The sequence below is a fragment of the Lottia gigantea genome, assembly GCF_000327385.1.
Source record: "Lottia gigantea unplaced genomic scaffold LOTGIsca_76, whole genome shotgun sequence".
NCBI classification, from domain to species: domain Eukaryota; kingdom Metazoa; phylum Mollusca; class Gastropoda; family Lottiidae; genus Lottia; species Lottia gigantea.
This window is the reverse complement of record NW_008710536.1, coordinates 842,141-861,068: the sequence shown is the minus strand read 5'-3', so window position 1 is coordinate 861,068 and position 18,928 is coordinate 842,141. Positions and strand designations below refer to the sequence as shown.

At 36.0% G+C, this 18,928-nt stretch overlaps 3 protein-coding genes across 3 annotated transcripts; all 3 read right to left on the bottom strand.

The window, feature by feature from the left end:
• Positions 1 to 782: 782 nt before the first annotated feature.
• Positions 783 to 4,390, bottom strand: LOTGIDRAFT_168541 (hypothetical protein; the record flags this gene model as incomplete). The annotated part of the gene is made up of 2 exons (XM_009066419.1): positions 783 to 3,892; positions 4,351 to 4,390. 2 exons carry the CDS (start codon positions 4,388 to 4,390, stop codon positions 783 to 785), a joined length of 3,150 nt encoding a protein of 1,049 aa, XP_009064667.1.
• A 1,877-nt stretch (positions 4,391 to 6,267) lies between these two features.
• LOTGIDRAFT_207250 (hypothetical protein) lies at positions 6,268 to 11,596 on the bottom strand (the record flags this gene model as incomplete). The annotated part of the gene is made up of 9 exons (XM_009066418.1): positions 6,268 to 6,491; positions 7,241 to 7,422; positions 7,931 to 8,060; positions 8,748 to 8,975; positions 9,218 to 9,401; positions 9,793 to 10,050; positions 10,268 to 10,398; positions 10,664 to 10,733; positions 11,576 to 11,596. 9 exons carry the CDS (start codon positions 11,594 to 11,596, stop codon positions 6,292 to 6,294), a joined length of 1,404 nt encoding a protein of 467 aa, XP_009064666.1. The 3' UTR covers positions 6,268 to 6,291.
• On the bottom strand, positions 11,433 to 16,370 carry LOTGIDRAFT_131894 (hypothetical protein; the record flags this gene model as incomplete). The annotated part of the gene is made up of 8 exons (XM_009066417.1): positions 11,433 to 11,653; positions 12,098 to 12,305; positions 12,889 to 12,992; positions 14,119 to 14,355; positions 14,681 to 14,861; positions 15,141 to 15,398; positions 15,748 to 15,878; positions 16,211 to 16,370. 8 exons carry the CDS (start codon positions 16,368 to 16,370, stop codon positions 11,433 to 11,435), a joined length of 1,500 nt encoding a protein of 499 aa, XP_009064665.1.
• Positions 16,371 to 18,928: the final 2,558 nt, after the last annotated feature.

The window sequence follows — 18,928 nt, the reverse complement described above, 5'->3', positions numbered from 1 at the left end:
TCCAGTTGAATATGGACCGAGTCCACTAAAACATTTTATACAAAGGATTGTTTTCAAATGTAGCCTCCCTCGGCCCTGTCTTACCAAAACTTAGAGCTTTTTTATAGTAACAAGAGTATTCTCCCTTAGATTACAAAATATACTTTTCTGCACCATGTGGGCTAATGAAAATGAATGGAGTTTTACGTCCTATTTTGCTGCACCATTTTGCCAGGACAGTGGCATTAGCCAGCATTTTTTAAAATTCCAACTGTCGAGGGATCTTTAACGTCCACAGCCTGTAGCACACTTGGTCTCGCTTTATTGTCCCATCCGATCGACAAGACGCTTTTTCCAAAGCAGAATTATACCCTAGACCTTCAGGTTAGCGAGCAAGCGTCTAACTCACTGAGTCACCGGGGCTTCCACTAGTACAGTTTTATGATCCCCTACAATATTTCTAAATTTGACCGTCGATGAATCCTTAGTGAATGTACAGTTTGTAGCACACAGGGCAAGTCCCCTCTGAACAATTCTTATGAATGCGTGAATTATTTATTGTATTAGCAATTAGCATTAGTGGATGGCATGAGATATCAAATTGAAAGATTCTAAAAATAGGTGTTGCATCAAAAGACCAAAAAAAAAAAAACGAAAACAACTTTTTTTTAATCTATCATTCATAAGTACTTTTTCATCTGGCCCATTTCCACGATGTTTTTAGACAGAAATTCACAATCAACAGATTAACTGTACAATGACATGCATGATAATCCATTTCCATAACGCAATGTTTGAGATGTTCAGCCAGAATTTGGCTTTGAAAAGTCCTGCGTTTCTACACTGAATCCATCATCATAGTCTTCAGGTTCATCGGGTTGTGAGAAATTATATCCGTCTTCTGAGTTGTTTTCCGCCATTGCTTCCTCTCTTTTTTTAATTGCATCTTCACATAAACTAGGCCACATGATGCAACAAACTTTAAGATTCACCAGGTAAGATTCTGGTGGAAAGGGCTGGTACATGGGTGGTTTAAATGGATATTTGCCGGCACCGTAAATTAAGGGTATAAAAGCAGCATTTTCGTGAACAAAAGCGATATCCTCGGGAGGCGGAAAGATAGCAAATGGCGAAACTGTACTTTCTGTTTCTGAAGCAGTAGACGATTTTGATGTATTTTCGTTGCTTGTAAGACCAGTGGTTTGTTCTGCCGATTTGCTTGATTGACTTGCTTGTTCATCTTCATTTGTGGTAAGGTCAGTTATCTCGGTTGTCGACATTTGTTCTGTTGTGTGTTCAGTAGTTTCAGTTATCTCGGTTGTCGACATTTGTTCTGTTGTGGGTTCAGTAGTTTCAGTTATCTCGGTTGTGGACATTGATTCTGTTGTGGGTTTAGTAGTTTCAGTTTTCCCCGTGGTCGACATTAGTTCTGTTGTGGGCTCAGGGGTAACATTTGCATCAGTTGTCGACATTGGTTCTGTTGTGGGTTCAGTAGTTTCAGTTATCTCGGTTGTGGACATTGATTCTGTTGTGGGTTTAGTAGTTTCAGTTTTCCCCGTGGTCGACATTAGTTCTGTTGTGGGCTCAGGGGTAACATTTGCATCAGTTGTCGACATTGGTTCTGTTGTGGGTTCAGTAGTTTCAGTTACTACGATTGTCGACATCATTTCTGTTGTTGGCTCAGTAGTTATATTTTCTACGGTTGTCGACATTGGTTCTGTTGTGGGTTCAATGGTTTCAGTTGCTTCGGTTGTCGACATTGGTTCTGTTGTGGGCTCATTAGTTTTAGTTGCCTCAGAAGTCGACATTGATTCTGTTGTGGGTTTAGCAGTTTCAGTTGTCCCCGTGGTCGACATTAGTTCTGTTGTGGGATCAGGGGTAACATTTGCATCAGTTGTCGACATTGGTTCTGTTGTGGGTTCAGTAGTTTCTGTTATCTCGGTTGTGGACATTTGATCTGTTGTGGGTTCCGTAGTTTCAGTTATCTCGGTTGTGGACATTGATTCTGTTTTGGGTTCAGTAGTTTCTGTTGTCCACGTGGTCGACATTAGTTCTGTTGTGGGCTCGGGGGTAACATTTCCATCAGTTGTCGACATTGGTTCTGTTGTGGGTTCAGTAGTTTCAGTTACCTCGGTTGTCGACATTGGTTCTGTTGTGGGCTCAGTAGTTTCAGTTGCTACGGTTGTCGACATTGGTTCTGTTGTGGGCTTAACAGTTTTAGTTGCCTCAGATGTCGAAATTGATTCTGTTGTAGATTCAGTAGTTTCAAATGCACCGGTTGTCCGTTCTGTTGTTGTTTCAGTAGTTTCAGTAGTTTCCGTCGCATCGGTTGTAGACATTGGTTCTGTTGTAGATTCGGTAGTTTCAGTTGTCGACATTGGTTCTGTTGTAGGTTCAGTTGTTGCAGTTACCTCGGTTGTGGACATTAGTTCTGTTGTGGGCTCAGTAGTTTCTGTTGCTTCGGATGTTGACATTGGTTCTGTTGTAGGTTCCGTAGTTTCGGTTGCACCGATGGTTAACATTGGTTCTGTTGTGGGCTGAATACTTTCAGTTACTACGGATGTCGACATTGGTTCTGATATGGGCTCAGTGTTCTTATTTGCATCAGTTGTCGACATTGGTTCTGTTGTAGCTTCGGTAGTTTCGGTGGCCTGGGTTGTCGACATTGGTTCTGTTGTAAGCACAGTGGTTTTTAATGCCTCTGTTGTCGATATTGGTTCTGTTGAAGGTTCATTAGTTTCAGTTGTGGATAAAATTTCTGTTGTGGGTTCAGTGGTTGCAGTTGCCTCGGACGTCGACATTGGTTCTGTAATAGGTTCTGTAGTTGTAATTGCCTTAGATGTCGACATTGGTTCTGTTGTAGTTTCAGTTACTACAGTTGTCGACATTGGTTCTGTTGTAAGTTCGGTTGGTTCAGTTAATTCGGTTGTCGATTTCGACTCTGTATATTGAGTAGCTTTAGTTGTCGATATTGCTTCTGTTGTAGATTTAATCAATTGGACAGTTTCTGAAGTATGTTCGTCAGGCATTCTAGTGTCGGTAGTTGAAATCAGTTTTGTAGTAAGCTCTGTCCATGACATAGAATTATTTTTCTCATCTGCTGTTTGAATGTTTTCATTCGTTTCATCTGGTTTTGGAAATTTGTCAGTTTCGGGAGTTTTTTCATTTGAAGTTGCAGATGATGGTGGAACAGCCGCGATTTGGGAAATTTTGTCTTTCTCGGTAACTGTAGATTTTTCCTTAGCAGGTGTTTTGTCTTCTTGAGACGGACCTTTTGATCCTTGTTGTTTGAGCGTTTCTGTATGATTGTCCCAGGCATTATCGCAGACGTCCGACCAAGTTGTGCAACTATATCGTAATTTGTCAAGTGTCTTTTTAGGTGGTATGGGCCGACGCCGAGGTTTTATGAAAACCAAACGCCTACCACCATAAACCAATGGTATGAAAGGAGAATATCGATAGACAAAACGAACTACACGAACGGGTGCTTTGTATGAAGACACCCATTTAAATCCTGGATATGATAGTCCTGAGATATATGGAGTATTGAATTTTCGTTTAAATGGATTGTATTTATTCCACAGGTTTGATACGGTATCCCACAAATTATTGGTCACCGCCGGTTTGGCCCGTGGTTTTGACGGTCGTCTATAATATTGGTATGATCTCCTTGATGTCTGTTGATAACTATTTTGCCTTGAAGGTTGGCGATAATAAGGTCGATGAGCATATCTTTTAAATAATTTGTGGTGTTTCTTTGGTGATCGTGGTTGAAATGCTCGGTGAATAAAGAACTGAGGAGGAACACTGTTTTGAACGGATGCGTGATCTGGATCATGATTCAGGGTTCGAGTATAATATACCTTTTTCTTGTCGGACGATATACTTCTTGTACTACCAATGTGTATACAATCTGAAAAAAGAATTATCGACTTTAGTTAAAACCCAATGAAGGGAGATACAAAAACATGCCAATATGATATAGAAGTCAAAATACGATCGGAGCGATTCAGGCTGTACTTTTTTTTTAAAATCATTCCAAACAGGGAATCAGGAACCAGCAGAGTCAGGGACAATATTTTTTAAACAATATAGGAATGTGTATTAAAGTTGGAAAGCAAAATGTTATTACGGTCCATATATTAATAATAAATAATTAATAATAATTTATTGCATCTATAATGCCTCAGCAGTCCATATAAAATAGCAGCTCAGTGATACGGTACAGGGATAACAACTCCAGGTTGATGAAGATGCTTTCTATAGCTGGTATTTGGCAAAATTTCTTGGCATTTATATTTCCCAGATTATCCGTACCCATCTTCAACAATTTGATAACTGTTTTTTATATATGAGAAAGAAAAGACTTACCTAAAAAGAAGAACGTTACAGTTACTAACGACAGTTTCATTGTTCCCGACTACTAAGATTTTACAATAGAAAACACTAATTGTTTATTTTGTAATATGACATTATATACTCCTTGAAAACTTATGATGTCATGGTTATTTCCTGTGAATATGTAATTTGCTACCATTATTAAAGAATGAAGGTCAAGATTTTTCTTAAAGGTCCGAATTGAAGTACTTAAGGGAACAGATTCGCCATCTGTTTGAGCAATCATACCTCAGTCTCAGAAAAGTATTTGTTTTTAGCTAAGTTAATCAGTAATAGTGTTCACAGCTCACCAAATATATTTAGGCTTTCAAATCTATGTATGTAGAGAATCATCCGAGTTTGAAAGTTAAAATGGCGACTCGTCTTTTCTTGAGACTCTGTCATATAGAAATAGAAAAAGAAGAATTCCTAGTTTGGGTATTTGTCAACGAATTTACGATTTTACATTTGAGGCGCATGCATTCCCCTCATTTCATAACAAGGGATATTATGGCCCATGTTTTGTTCTGAAAATTACCCCTTTCTTCAGTAGTTTTCCTTTACCAAAAGCCATTCTAAGATTTTAGTAGGCTTACTAATTAGGAGATTAATGTAAAATTAATAAGCAAAATACGATTTAGAAACCAGTGCTAGTATTATCCAAATATAAAATGAATATTTTCATATCCCCCTCCAATATCATAATCAAATATATATTATTTTATGTGCATTTGCATAATGAATTCTAGAATTTTAAATAACCTTCCTTTAACCAATATATTTGTGTAAGAATCGTGATTTGGAAAGCAAGGTCATCAGGAATACGATACAGGCGTATTGTACAATATACTTTAAAAACCTCGTGTCAGGTCATTTTAGATCCTGGTTCACGTACCATTCCAATTATAATATGCGTCATAGATCTTAAATCAGTTTTTATTATTGTTATAAGGTATAGAATATAATTGATTTTAGAATGGAATATGACTTTCATATGGTTTACTTCATATGACCTTGTTTGCAAGATGGCGATTTTGTAGTATGAAGAGAGGTTATCAACGAAACTAAACTAGAAAGGCGATTTATATAGGACCCACTACAGCAATTAATTATGTAGTCCGTGCTCTTTTTGATATCCTCTTTTTCCCTTCCTCCCTCTTGGGGGTTTTGCATGCCTTTTTTTGACTAAGTTTTGGTCTTGATTTGGAATTTAATGCCCGGAATTGTATTTTCTTCAGATTTTGTGAGATGATAAGAGATTTTCATGCTGAAGAATAATTCTAAAAATAGTGATTTGTGTGCATGTACAATCAAATGGATGTTGATAAAATGTGGTGACTTTCAGTTTGGCTAGTTCAGGATTTTCACGGTCTTGATATATTGAATTTTTGTCAAGAAACTAATTCTTGGCCAGGCTTTCAGGTGACATATTGGAAAGTTTTCAACGATATTTCTGGAAAAAGGTAGAAATTTAACATGGAAAGATGGCAAATGAATTACCGGAGTGTGTCCTGTCTGTATCGAAATTTATATTTGTCGGAATGGAAATGGATTTTTGCTATAACGTCATTATGGGGTTTCATAGGAGGCCGACAGCTTAATTATTTCAAAAGGAGAATACTCGGGGATATGATTTTCTGTATGCATATTATAATAAAGCCCAGTTTAAGCCACTGTAATGCGGCTGATCTTTTAACTCTTCAACGGTATTTAATGCAAAATGAGCACAATTACAAATTATTTTGAAGTGTCGAGAGTAAAAGTTTTCTATATATTCTCCGAAGAGAAGTACCATCAGGTGTTTCGAAAAGAGTGAGCATGCTCTGCTTCGCACTCAAATTCCGTTTTCTTCTGTTTGGACATATACTGCCAACCTGTAAAGATCTAAGGTTTCATGAGAAGCAAAGCGATGGTGTATCAATGTTTAATTTGTTATTATGGTTTTACAAATCCATTATTTTTTATTATATTTCTGTAAACATCTACAGACTTTCTGGGTGCACGAGTTCTGTTTGGGTTGGTGAAATCCACATAATATAATCCAAATCGCTGTGTGTAGCCCATTAACCATTCAAAATTATCCATCAAAGACCAGGCAGTGTACCCTTTAACATTACAACCATCTATTTTTATAGCTGAAAAGGAAGAAACGTTAAACTTTAATATCATTCAACAGCATTCTTAGAAATGGAATTGAAAATTTGATCACATCAGAGCTGCATTTGGTATTTTCATGCGACCAAAGAGTTTAGATAATCAATGTTTTTAACGAGTGAGCATGTCATGCTTTGATAAGAACACTACAGTTTATGTAGTACAGAGTCAAAAATATAACAAATCTTATCGCGGTGGTACACTAGGTATTTTGTACGACCAGGGCATACTGGTTCAAGAGTTCCGATAGGGATCTTAAAGGTGCGGGCACGCGAGCAGTCTTGGTAGGAGATTTTTGTTTCAGACTCAAATATTAAGTAAAATCTCGCGTGATAACAAGATTATCTCGCGCCACATGATTTATAATCAAGTTTGATAATTGTCTCTGAGAGTTTGCAAGACAGACCGCCATCGTCCAATCAGATTCATTTTGCTGTCAATTGCATGGTCCGTACGTGATTATCGACTGGAGATTTTTGTCTCCTCGTGTGCCCGTGCCAGTCGTTCAAGCTCAAACTCAAGACAAGGCTATATTCGGCGACAAAATTCTCCTCAAGATATGAATTATTGACAGTCTTAGCTTCCAGCAAAATCACTGGCTTATTGCTCTGTGATTTTAGCCAATTGATAAATAGAATACAGATGACATTTTAAATTAACATCGTTTTATGACATATGGATCATAACAAAGCTATTAGAAGCAATTTGTAAATAACGTTAATATACATACCTTTCATAAGTTCATTGATATATGAAGTATAATAATGTATTCTGCCTTTATCGTTCGAACCTTCAATATCTGGTCTACCACTTTCAGTTATAATAACAGGCGGGTTGTTATATTTCACTTTCACATAATTTAATAACAATCTTATACCACGGGGATATTCATTTAACCAATCTGCTGGCGTTCTGAATAATAACAAAACATAACCACTCATCGTTGACGTCATTTAGTAAAGGTAACCACAGTTCGACTTCGTCGAGTAGCTACATTGAGGAAAAATACTGAAAACCGACCAATTCCATTACTGCAACTAAAAACCATGCACCACTATCCCTCCTTATATATTACTAGCCTTTTCCTTGGTTCGACTTGCGATTTAAAGCTACCATCGAAATGCTCATAATATCATTTGTCTGATTAGTAACAATCCTTTTCAACTGTTCAGATTCAGAATACTCAGATAAACAAATCAATTTTTGCTAGAACTAGAACATTTTTCGGGCTCGGGGATTCTAGCGGACAGAAGGAATATCTAATATGTTGACTTCTAAAAGGTGAAGAGGTTAGAGTTCCAATCAAAAACTGAGATTGATTTGTCATACTGGTGTGAGTACACGACTGGTGCGAAAAGAGTGAATCGAATCCACAAACTTATACCAAAAACTTCAAAAAGGACACTGAAGCAGCACTCACTTTCCCCAGCATGAATCATATCGAGTTTCTATTTCTTGATCCTGTTCGTAATCCGGTTCAGAATCCGGGTTTGGTTTATTAGAGATCATATGAGTGGTATAATGGTTGATACCCAGAAAATCATAAGCACCTGTAAAGTATCAATGATCATCAAGTATATGTAGTGAAAAAAAGCTTTCGGAAATCATAGTCTGTGCCATCTTCAAAATGGTCAGGGTATTACGAACTTCGTCTTATACCTTGAGAAGATGGGTCTCAACAAAATCAATATCAATATCAATATGTTGCTGGATAAAGTTTAGTGGTAGAAAACTACATCCTGGATCAATGCATATTTTATGACACATGTCTGCTGTTTCAAGGATAAATGTCGCAACAGACCTTATTCAAGCGTCGGCCATGTTGAATCAAGAACGAAGCTCATAACGCAAACGGTAAGGTTATGTCACTGAATAACATCGTCAACTTGACGTCTTTAAAACTTCCTTCTCCAATCCCCACTAACTCAAAACTAATCATATTTTGCATCATTAAATTTAAAATTGATGAAACTTTTTTACGATACTTTAACATAAATTTTACATCCACACATTTCCGAGAAATTGCAGTGTAAAGCCCAGTTTCTCGCTGTGTGTGAGTGTTTAAATAATGTCAAATTGGTTATTCATGCATCGCCATCTTATTAATGGATGATAACGTACTTATGCGTTATGAACCATTTCTGGCGTAACGTCAACTGTTTTCATACAGATGCCATTTTGAAGGCAAATTGGTCGTCACGAGCCTTCGTTATTCTTTAATATATGACCCAGGTTACCTTTATTAATTTTCTTTTCCTCTTCTGTGAATGTGGGTAACCTGGACGTGCCGTGACTTTTTCTCCCAACATAATCTTTCATAATCTGTGGGTAGTCCCCATTTTCCAGAATAGCATTAGCAAACAAACCAAGTTTAAACTGTAAAGCTCTTTCAGCAGCTAAAGCATCTTCAGTTGACATAGTCAGAGGTTGCTTCCATTCGATATCAAGTGTTATGCCTACTTGACCTGTGATAAGAAAATTGTGGATAAGATACAATATGGCTTTCAAAATTGTTGATGTGATGGTAAAGATTAAACTTGAATTGGGTGCTTATGTGTTTTTTATTTAGGAAAATTTCAGGGAAAAATATCTAGTCCCCTGGTTCTAAATCGGGAGTACTAGAACCTGCTGGTGGTACCAGAAAGCGTCCCAATGGTAAATGAATAGCTCTACGGACGGTTTAAGTAAATGTTAAAATAGCACCCACCGTGATATCTTGTTTTGAAATGGTTATTATAAGTATGGTATACTCGACTGTGAGATCGAATAATATTATGTGCTGCTCGATATACGCCAACACCCGGACTATGAACACCAGGTGCAAATATACCGTTACCGTATCCTAACCACGATACAACATAAGCTTCATTAAACGTCAACCAATATTTAACCTGAATAATATTATGATCATGATGAACGCATTTGTTGACTAAAGGCAAACTTTTATTTGTGACACAGGAGTGATCCCAGCCGATAACAAACCCATGCACCAATATCTTCGAGATCTTGACTTCAAATTAACATGGTGGCCCAGTGAGTCGTTAATCAGGGATTCAGGATTCCATCCCGGAAACGCAACATCTTGGAGACATAAAGGCAGACGTATAAGATACCATTGAATCGAATAAGGATAGGTTAATACCGCTGTTCTGGCAAAATACCCATCAGTGCACATAACATGATGTTATCCGTCAACCAGGAGAAGGACATACAATTCCATTAGATTCATTCATCATTCATCATTTTTCTTTCTAAAACAAATAGTCTCACACACAAACTTACCCTATTACCAAACTGTTCAAAACAGACCCTAGCATAAGCATCAAACCAATCAGCAATGGAGTCATTCAGCCAACCACCATGTTTCTGTAAACCTGATGGTAGATCCCAATGATATAGTTTTACCATAGGCTCTATATTATTGGCTATCAGCTCATCTATTAGATTACTATAATACTCTATTCCTTGCTGATTAATTGATGATGGTGTACCATCGGGCATAATTCTACTCCACGATATTGAAAACAGATAGTGTTGGACCTACACAGAAAAAATAATGAATTGAGGTATGTCTTCATACATCATGTTCTGTAAACTTTACCAGATTATCACATCAATATCGCAAATAGCTATTCAGAATGGTCCAAAATGGAAGATATCGTTGTTCCTGATAGATATAAAAGGCTAGGGAATCTCTTTTGAACCTCTTATATAGTCTACAGATTGAATCTATGAAACTATTCCCAGCAGAACATACCCCAAGATGAACCAGCAATTGCACATCTTCCTTATATTTATGATAACTGTCACAAGCTACATCACCGTTATATCCATTAGCTATTCGACCTGGTTGGTGAGCAAAATCATCCCAGATACTTGGTCCTCTACCTATAGTTATAAGTTATTGTTATGTTTAAGTTCTACTGTTGGAAAGCTAGCCCCATTTCCCTGCTAGTAATGTTATGAAACATGTATTAGGGGCGTAAAATGAGTTTTTGTAAAAGAGATGAGTCTACAGTATAGTGCTGACAAAAAAGTCAGTAGTTTTCAATGAATTTTAGAAGGATCAACTGCTTGTGAATTGTGTTTATCAAATATCATAATATGACCATATATCACTTTTTAAAGAGAAATATTTTGGGAAGATTATTACCTCCTTCATTCCATCCACCTTCTACTTGATAAGCAGCAGTTGCGGCGCCAAACATAAAATCTTTGGGAAACTGACCATAAAGGAACTCATTTGCATCCTTTGGAGCTTAAAATTGATAAAATAGAGATAAATTTGATGTGACAGCTAGCTAAGTTACTTTATAAATGTCAGAAACACTTCGCTTCACATTTCGCTAAAATATTGGTTACGGCCTTTTCTTCCCGCAATGTAATGATAAAGGCAAAAATTAAAGTAAAAGAAAGTGCCAATGCAGGGTGACCAAATCCATGCAATGTGTTGTCAAAACACATTTGCCTAGTTTACCTTCCAGTTTACACGAAAAGAAGCTATATATTAAAGGAATCCTACATCTTAGAATTAACATAAAACTTTGTGGATAAGAGCATATATTCATCAGTAGATATACCTGGTGTCATAAATAACATAACAGGATCTTTATATAATACGATAAATCCAAAAAACTTGTAATTATCCATACAAATGCAATTAAATATCGAAAAACGTGTAATATTAAGATTTTTCAATAATTACAATTTTCTAGATTTTCCAGGGATTCTATTATAACTTTATGACACCAGGTAAGTTCACTGATGAATAAATACTCATATTGACCATTCTTGAGAACTTAAATTTTATGTTCATTCTAATATGTAGTAATGTAGAAAGACATGATGCACTTCGAATAACCAGTCATGAAAAAACCTAGAAACTTTCAAAGACTTGAATACTGCACGTCTTTTATTATTTTTCACTTACTGACTCTGAAGTCTAGAATTTCTTGAGTAAACCCTTTCGCTTTACACAGTTTCTGGTAGAAGTAAGCCGATGCTTTTGGAAATCTGGGTAGTTCGGGCTGAGTGAAGTCTACATAGAATAACCCCATTTTAACACCATATCCTGAATTCCATTCATAGGAATCGGAATAACTCCACAAGAAATATCCCTTTATAGGACATCCATCATTTATAGCTGAAAGTATAGTAATTATCAAGACTGGTAACTAAAAATAACTCAGTCCGCATTACTAATCATTAAGCTAGGTATCAACGCCACTGAAATCCCGCTTGTGATACGAGTCAATATGTTTTGAACGATTTATTACGCTCGTATGCGATCTGTTCACGATTTGTCAATTCTCGGTGTCAATGTATGATCTGGGGACAAAATGCGTTCCGAATAGGATTGTTTGGTTAACTTCCCCGATTGGTTCTCGATGTGAAAAGATCAACACGATCGGGTTCCTCAATTCAGGACTATCTGCTACTTACAGAAACATTCCGATGCGTTCATCAATAACAGGTGAGCTTCGTTACGATAGAATACGAATGTGATTAGGGAGACCGATTTGAGTTATGACTTGATCCTGACGAGAGAATTCCAATACGACTCTCCTATACAGGATTGAAGCAATACCTTCTAACAAGTTATTGGTATAATATTTGATGTAGTCTATTCTTTGTTGATCCCATGTTGTTCCACATTCTGCTAGTCCATTTTCAGTGACGTAGATGTTAATATGTCCATATGTCTTCTTCATATAATTCATCAGTTTTCTTAATCCCCATGCATAATTCCTAAACATTACATATTTAGAGCAAATAGGGTTAAGAACACCACATTTCTATTTAACCCTTTGACCAAATGATGCAAAACTAAAGAGCAGATGGAAAAGCTACAACAGTGAGCCATCTCTAAGATATCCACAAGCAAACTCTGACCATACCAAGACGTAATATTCGGCGTGTCATCAGCGTGTATCGAGTGTGGGAAATAAGTAGGGCCAGGTTGTCAGGTTAGATATCTTAAAGATATTAGAGACTCAAAGCAATCTGATTAAAATGCAGATGTTGATGCTTTGTTCCATGTTTTTTCCACCATTGAGTCATCTTGTCATTGACCACAGTTGTATTGCAAGGGACGACATTTCTGAGTGGCGTAAAAAATATACCCGATCACAAAATTGTTACCACGAGCAAGGACTGATTACTTAATTGAAATCTTACATGAACACATTCGAGATCATACGATGACGGTCATAAGGGACCGTTCTAAATGCTTCATTAGCCCACATGGTGCAGAAAGTAGGACGTAAAACTTTTTCATTTCATTTTAATTCTATATGCTGTTGTAAATGGAGGACATCATAATGTAACACCGATTTATAAAAAAACACTACTTCTGTTTACTTACTGTGTTGAAAGAACTTTGACATTTTGTTCGTTAAAAAATCCATTTATCGTGTTATCGATATTTTGATGTTCTACGATATTTGTGCTGTAGTGGTTTATTCCAAAGAAATCTACCGTTCCTGAAACATGGAAGAAACCACATTGACATAACATGAAAACATTTCTCAGAAAAGGGCTATGTCATTTCTGGAGACTGTGCCTCGATCGTTGAGTGTTATTTTTTTCTTTTTACCTGGATAACTATGCCTATCGTTATGTCCTGTAGTAATTAGATGTCAATCACGTGATTTATTCTATTGCTACTCATTACTATTCCTGATTACTTTTTGTTATTACTATTTACAAGTATTTTAATTTATCATTCTTGCTACTTACTTCGGTGTTTCTACATCTGTATTTCAACCTTTAGATTGCTTTTAGCGTCTATTGCTTAAAGATTATTACTATTTTTAAGTTATTTCCCACTTTAGTAAGCTATATATTAGATGATTCTTAATAGGTAATATATTAAAATTTCCAGGATACTTTACAATATTAGAAGTTTTGTATGTTCTTTGGGGTGTTTGTTTATATGGTGCCAATAGTTTGTAAATTCATTTAGTGTTATCTATTCTTATTAGTGTAACTTTAAAGGAATTATAAAATGTTATTATTAGTGTTTGAAAATATCAAGTATAATCGAGTCAGCTGTATTAATAATTATATCATGTATGTATTATATCTTTTATTTATATTTATACCTATATATATATATATGTTGCAGTGAACGAGCTATAATAAAAAAAATAGTATCAGCTAAGGCAGCGTTATTAATTCAACACCCCAGATAAAATGACAGGCTATCCGAGCCGAGATCAAACATTGGACCTCAAGAGAACAAGCTTATAAGAAGCTGCGACTACCTCGTAAAACCTGAAACATATGTATACCTAAATGGGATAATAAAAAAACGTTAAACAGAGCGCAATAATGGACAAATCTTGCCTGTGCAGTGACATTAGCTTATTTCTTCCAACGGTCGAAGGAATCTTTAACCTTCACAGCCCTGCAAAAAGTGCCAGTTGTTTTCGTATTGAACTTGGTTCCCGTAAGATTTCTTTAAACCTTTTAGTTCTTGATTTTACTGCCGTTTGGTGTAAAAAAAAATCCAAAAGGTTTGGAACCATGGAAAGTTCTTGTAAAATTGGATAAAAACGTGTGCTGGCCGGTCTGAACATGAGGCTATGGTATAGATTCAATTCATACCTTTATTTCTGGTTATTTCCGTCTGAGTAAATTGTGGAAGTTTAGATGTAGTTCGTCCCTGAGCGTTACTCTTCAATGCAATCATCACTTTCATCAGATCTGGATAGTCCCCAAAGATCAATGGATCAGCAAACCACCCAATTCTAAAAGTTAAAGCTCGTTGTGCTGCTGCTTGGTTCCTCTCACTATCTGTAACTGGTTCTTTCCATTCCGAATCTAGGGTAATACCAACTTGACCTGTTTTTTAGAATCAAGAACAAGTAATAGAAAGACTTCCATTCGTCATTTGATGTATTGAAAACTCTTTAAGAGTAAAAATATAATTCATTTATGGATTTGTGGATTATGTACTATCATAATAAACGATATTGAAGGGAATTTCAAGCATATTTCAGTACTTACTATATCGACTATACCTTCAAAGAGTACTATTCAAAATCAAAAAAGTCTGATCACTTTGACCTCTATCTATGACACCTGATGCCACTGTGCCACCAAACCAGGTTTAGCTGTCGAAGTCCTTAATAGCTAAATACCGCAAGTTAGTCGTTCCCATCCTTACCTTTCTGTACGTGTTTATAAGTTTTATTATATAAATAATAAGCTTCTACATGGGATCTAATGAGATTGTGAGCTACTTTATACATAACAGCTGAATCTTTAATACCAGGAGCCATTTCACCATTTTCATGTCCCATCCAAGATGTTATAAACGGTTCATTAAATGTTATCCAGTTTTTAACCTGAAATATTTAAGATTTAACAAAATCTTCTCAACAATTAATTTCATACACTCTTACTTAGCATGTATACCGTGTCTATTAGTACTCTAGAGGTTTCTAATACCTATGGACACTTTCCACTTTCCAGATCGAAAACAAAAAAGGGGTGGCAGTTTTTACAGGATTTGATTGTCTTATTAAATAATAATTAAAACGTAATCATATATACCTCAATTTGGAAGAAATCCAGTCTAAAGTAAAAGGAATCCATAAAGAATTAAAAATGTTGCGGGTGCTTACCCTGTCTCCAAACGATTTGAAACATAAATCTGCATAATTTGCGAAATGCTGAATAACAGTGTCACTAGCCCATCCACCATGATCCTGAAGACCTTGTGGTAAATCCCAATGGTATAACGTGACGAACGGGGTGATGTTATATTTCAACAGCTCGTTGATAACATCGTTATAATGATCTATACCTTTCTGGCTAACGTTGTTTGTAGTACCATCTGGTAACAGTCGAGTCCATGCTATTGAGAATCTGTAGTGAGTAACCTGAATATGTAGAATGAATGAAATATTGAAAATAGTTATATATAACAACAATAAAAGCTACCACACATGAGTACTGCACAATAATTCATTTACGAATAGGAATAACCAAAAAACTGTCGGAGTTTAAAACAAAATAAAAAACAATGCTGGAAGATGAACTTGTGATGGACAATGTGATTATTGAAGGCATCGTTTGATCGATAGAGCCTTACTTTGAGATCATCCGAATCATGTCGTAATGAACTAATTCTTCTGATTATTCTTTTGTGAATAACAGAAAAAAATTGTGATGATAAAGAATATAATTATAATAATTGAACTATTATTTTTCAAAATCGAAATAAGTTACCCCGAGCCATTTAATATTCTGAATATCTTCTTTATATTTATGATATTGATCAATAGAGACATCACCAGTTTCACCGTTTACTGTTTTACCAGGTGTATGTGAAAATACATCCCATATACTCTTTCCTTTACCTTTAAATAGATTATCAAAAAGTTTCACCATTGTGGAATGCATGTAATCGAAGAACCCAAATCGACAAATTCCTTTATCAAGTCGAAAACCGCAAGTCGGCAACATTATGGGATGGGCATGAAAATTGTATCGGTTAACACTATTTTGTATACATACAACAACTCATCTGGCACGCATTCAGTAGGGATTGTGATATTTTTCCCGTAACACCATTCTCCAAAATATTTTGTTAATTGTTAATTATTGTTAATCACTTCCTTGTTTAAGCTTCAATTGAGCTCCATTAGCAGAATAAGCAAATGAGCTGAATATAGCTCTTAAAACCGCTTACCATCTTCATTCCAAGCTCCTTCAACTTGATATGCTGATGTAGCCACACCAAACGCGAACTCATCTGGAAACTGGCCTAAGATAAGTTTGTCTGAATCTGTGTGGTTTTTGGCAAGTATTGTACATACCACACTTGTAAATATCAGCAGCAAATACACCATGACCTCTTATAAAATATTTGAAACAATCGATTAGACCAGCAGTACTAAAATTAAACACACAGATGTGTATCTAAAAAGGTGGGAAACTCTGATTAACAACATGATTCAAGTTCTGTTTTAATATTTCTGTATCGCTCTACAATTGTATTGAGCACTATTTTAACAGTGAAAGTATAAATAAGTCGAACAATAGGGTATGATGCTGTAAAGTCTTGTCTGGACGCTTCATTATCAGGATTTTTAAAAACTTACCGCTAAAGATAATAAGAAATTATGACAACATGACTTCCATGGTTCAGAATGAAGACAGTCATACAGTTTTATTGCGGCTTCATAAAAGTAGGAGGTAAAGGAAGATAAATGGTATTTGGGAGGGGTGTAGATAATACAATCCATGTTTTTCCGGCGTCGGACATAACATTGGTGTTTTTCAGAATACATTCAAGAACTGGGACAAGTCAACGCTTTCATATAATGGTAGACCAGTAGGTCCCAATATTTCGACCCCACCCTGAAATAATACCGATCTTGTTCATCTGTGCGTCTCTTGAACATTTTTTTTTTGTGGTCAATCTCAGGACCAGCTCGTTGACCAATATTATAGATCTTTAATGGAAAATTTAATAAAAATTTTGATTTTCTTACCTTCGTACAACAGAAATGTGCACTGGTAAATGGGTTTGTTCAACTCTTGGGTGACCCAAATTTGATTATCAGTACGCTACGAATATTTGTGTATCTGGGTAAACGGTAAAGAATTTCATAAATTTGATGTTAATTTATTGACGCAGTTTTTGTAACATATGGTGATGGTTTTTGATCATGGTAGTCGTCGTCTAGGTTTGAAGGTAAATTTGTTTAAATTATTTGATAGTGCTGCAATATCCTGTCTCTGTTGCTGCCACTTGTAATGGTTCTCTTAGGATTCGAAAGATTGCATTCTGTTATTCAAATATACCAAGCTTGCTTAAGTTAAGAACCATGATAACAAGGAGTAAAACTACTAAGAACAGCAGAAGATACCGATAATTTATTGCTTCTTCGTTTCTATCATTTAATCCAATTTAGTCCAAATTGTTAACATCAATCAAAAATGTTGCTAATGTATTTCTTAATAATATTTGCAGATGAATTTCCTTTTGATCATCATCCTTACGATTTCTTTCGGTGGAACTGCAGGATACCCTTCTGATAATTTGATAGAGGGAACCTTCCCTTCTGACTTTATATTTGGTATTTCTACATCAGCATATCAAATAGAGGGTGCATGGAATGTCGATGGTAAGCTGCAGATAGGTTTAAAATAGGTTTTTAATCATTTAGATCACGGAGAAGGGACGACTCAATTCCCCTTAGTGAACACTATGGTGGAGTAGATACTCCATCTAGAAATGGCCGTGTGTAAACTTTTTATGTTGGCACTGTGGACGATTGTGTGACACGAATAAGCTGAGAGCATCTTGATTTTAAACTACTGTTGATGAAATTTGCTGTAATGGTGCAGGAAGATATCGCTGACTGGAAAATCGTTGTTAATGCCAGTTTCTCGTATTGTACTCCCTTTTCCAAACTAAATCCTACAGTCATGCCGAGTGTTCAGATTTTAAATGCCTTCTTGTTGACGGTTAGAAGGAGGCGATATTCCAACATCGACCAATCCGATGAGATGCTTTGAATCGCCTTGCTCCCCCCTTACAAGTAGTACAATATGATATTTTCCGAGTTAGTATTCTTTCTTGATCCTTACTTCCTAATGAATTCTAGGTAAAGGAATGAGTATCTGGGATAATTTTACCCACACACCAGGTAAAACACAAGGTACTGGAGATGTTGCTGATGATAGTTACTATAAATATCCACAAGATATACAGCTACTTAAAGATTTAGGGGTAAGGATGTTAGGAGTGAACGTTTATCTAAGACATAGTAGAACACGCCGTTTTAACGTCGTTTCATACGAAGCTATTTTGATAAAGTGAACGACGATCCATCTATTGAATAATAATGGTCATGGAGAAAATAATGATGACTGAGGGTAGGTGCTAACTGTAAATATTCACCAAAAGAATATTTGGACTTATCGTGTACATAATATTCTGGCTAACATGTCTAGTTGTTTTTTATATTGTTTTTCTTGATTTTCAGATAAAGAATGTGCGAATATCCATTGCCTGGGCACGATTGTTACCAGACGGTACAATAGATAATATAAATCAGGCCGGTATAGACCATTATAATAAAGTTATTAATGAACTGATAGCTAATGGTATAACACCGTTTGTAACACTTTACCACTGGGATTTACCACAAAAACTACAAGATGATGGTGGATGGTTAAACAGCACTATTGTTCAGAGATATCAAGAATTCGCTGATCTGTGCTTTAAGAGCTTTGGTGATAGAGTAATTCTTTTCTTTTTTGTCAGTCTCCAGCATTCTAATGCAGATCTAAAATTATTCTTTAATTCGTGCCGAAATTTTACCTAACGACGATAAGATAGTGACGTATTTTTCAAGCTTCTATGGCTTGTTCTTTATAACCCCAGGAAATCACCCTT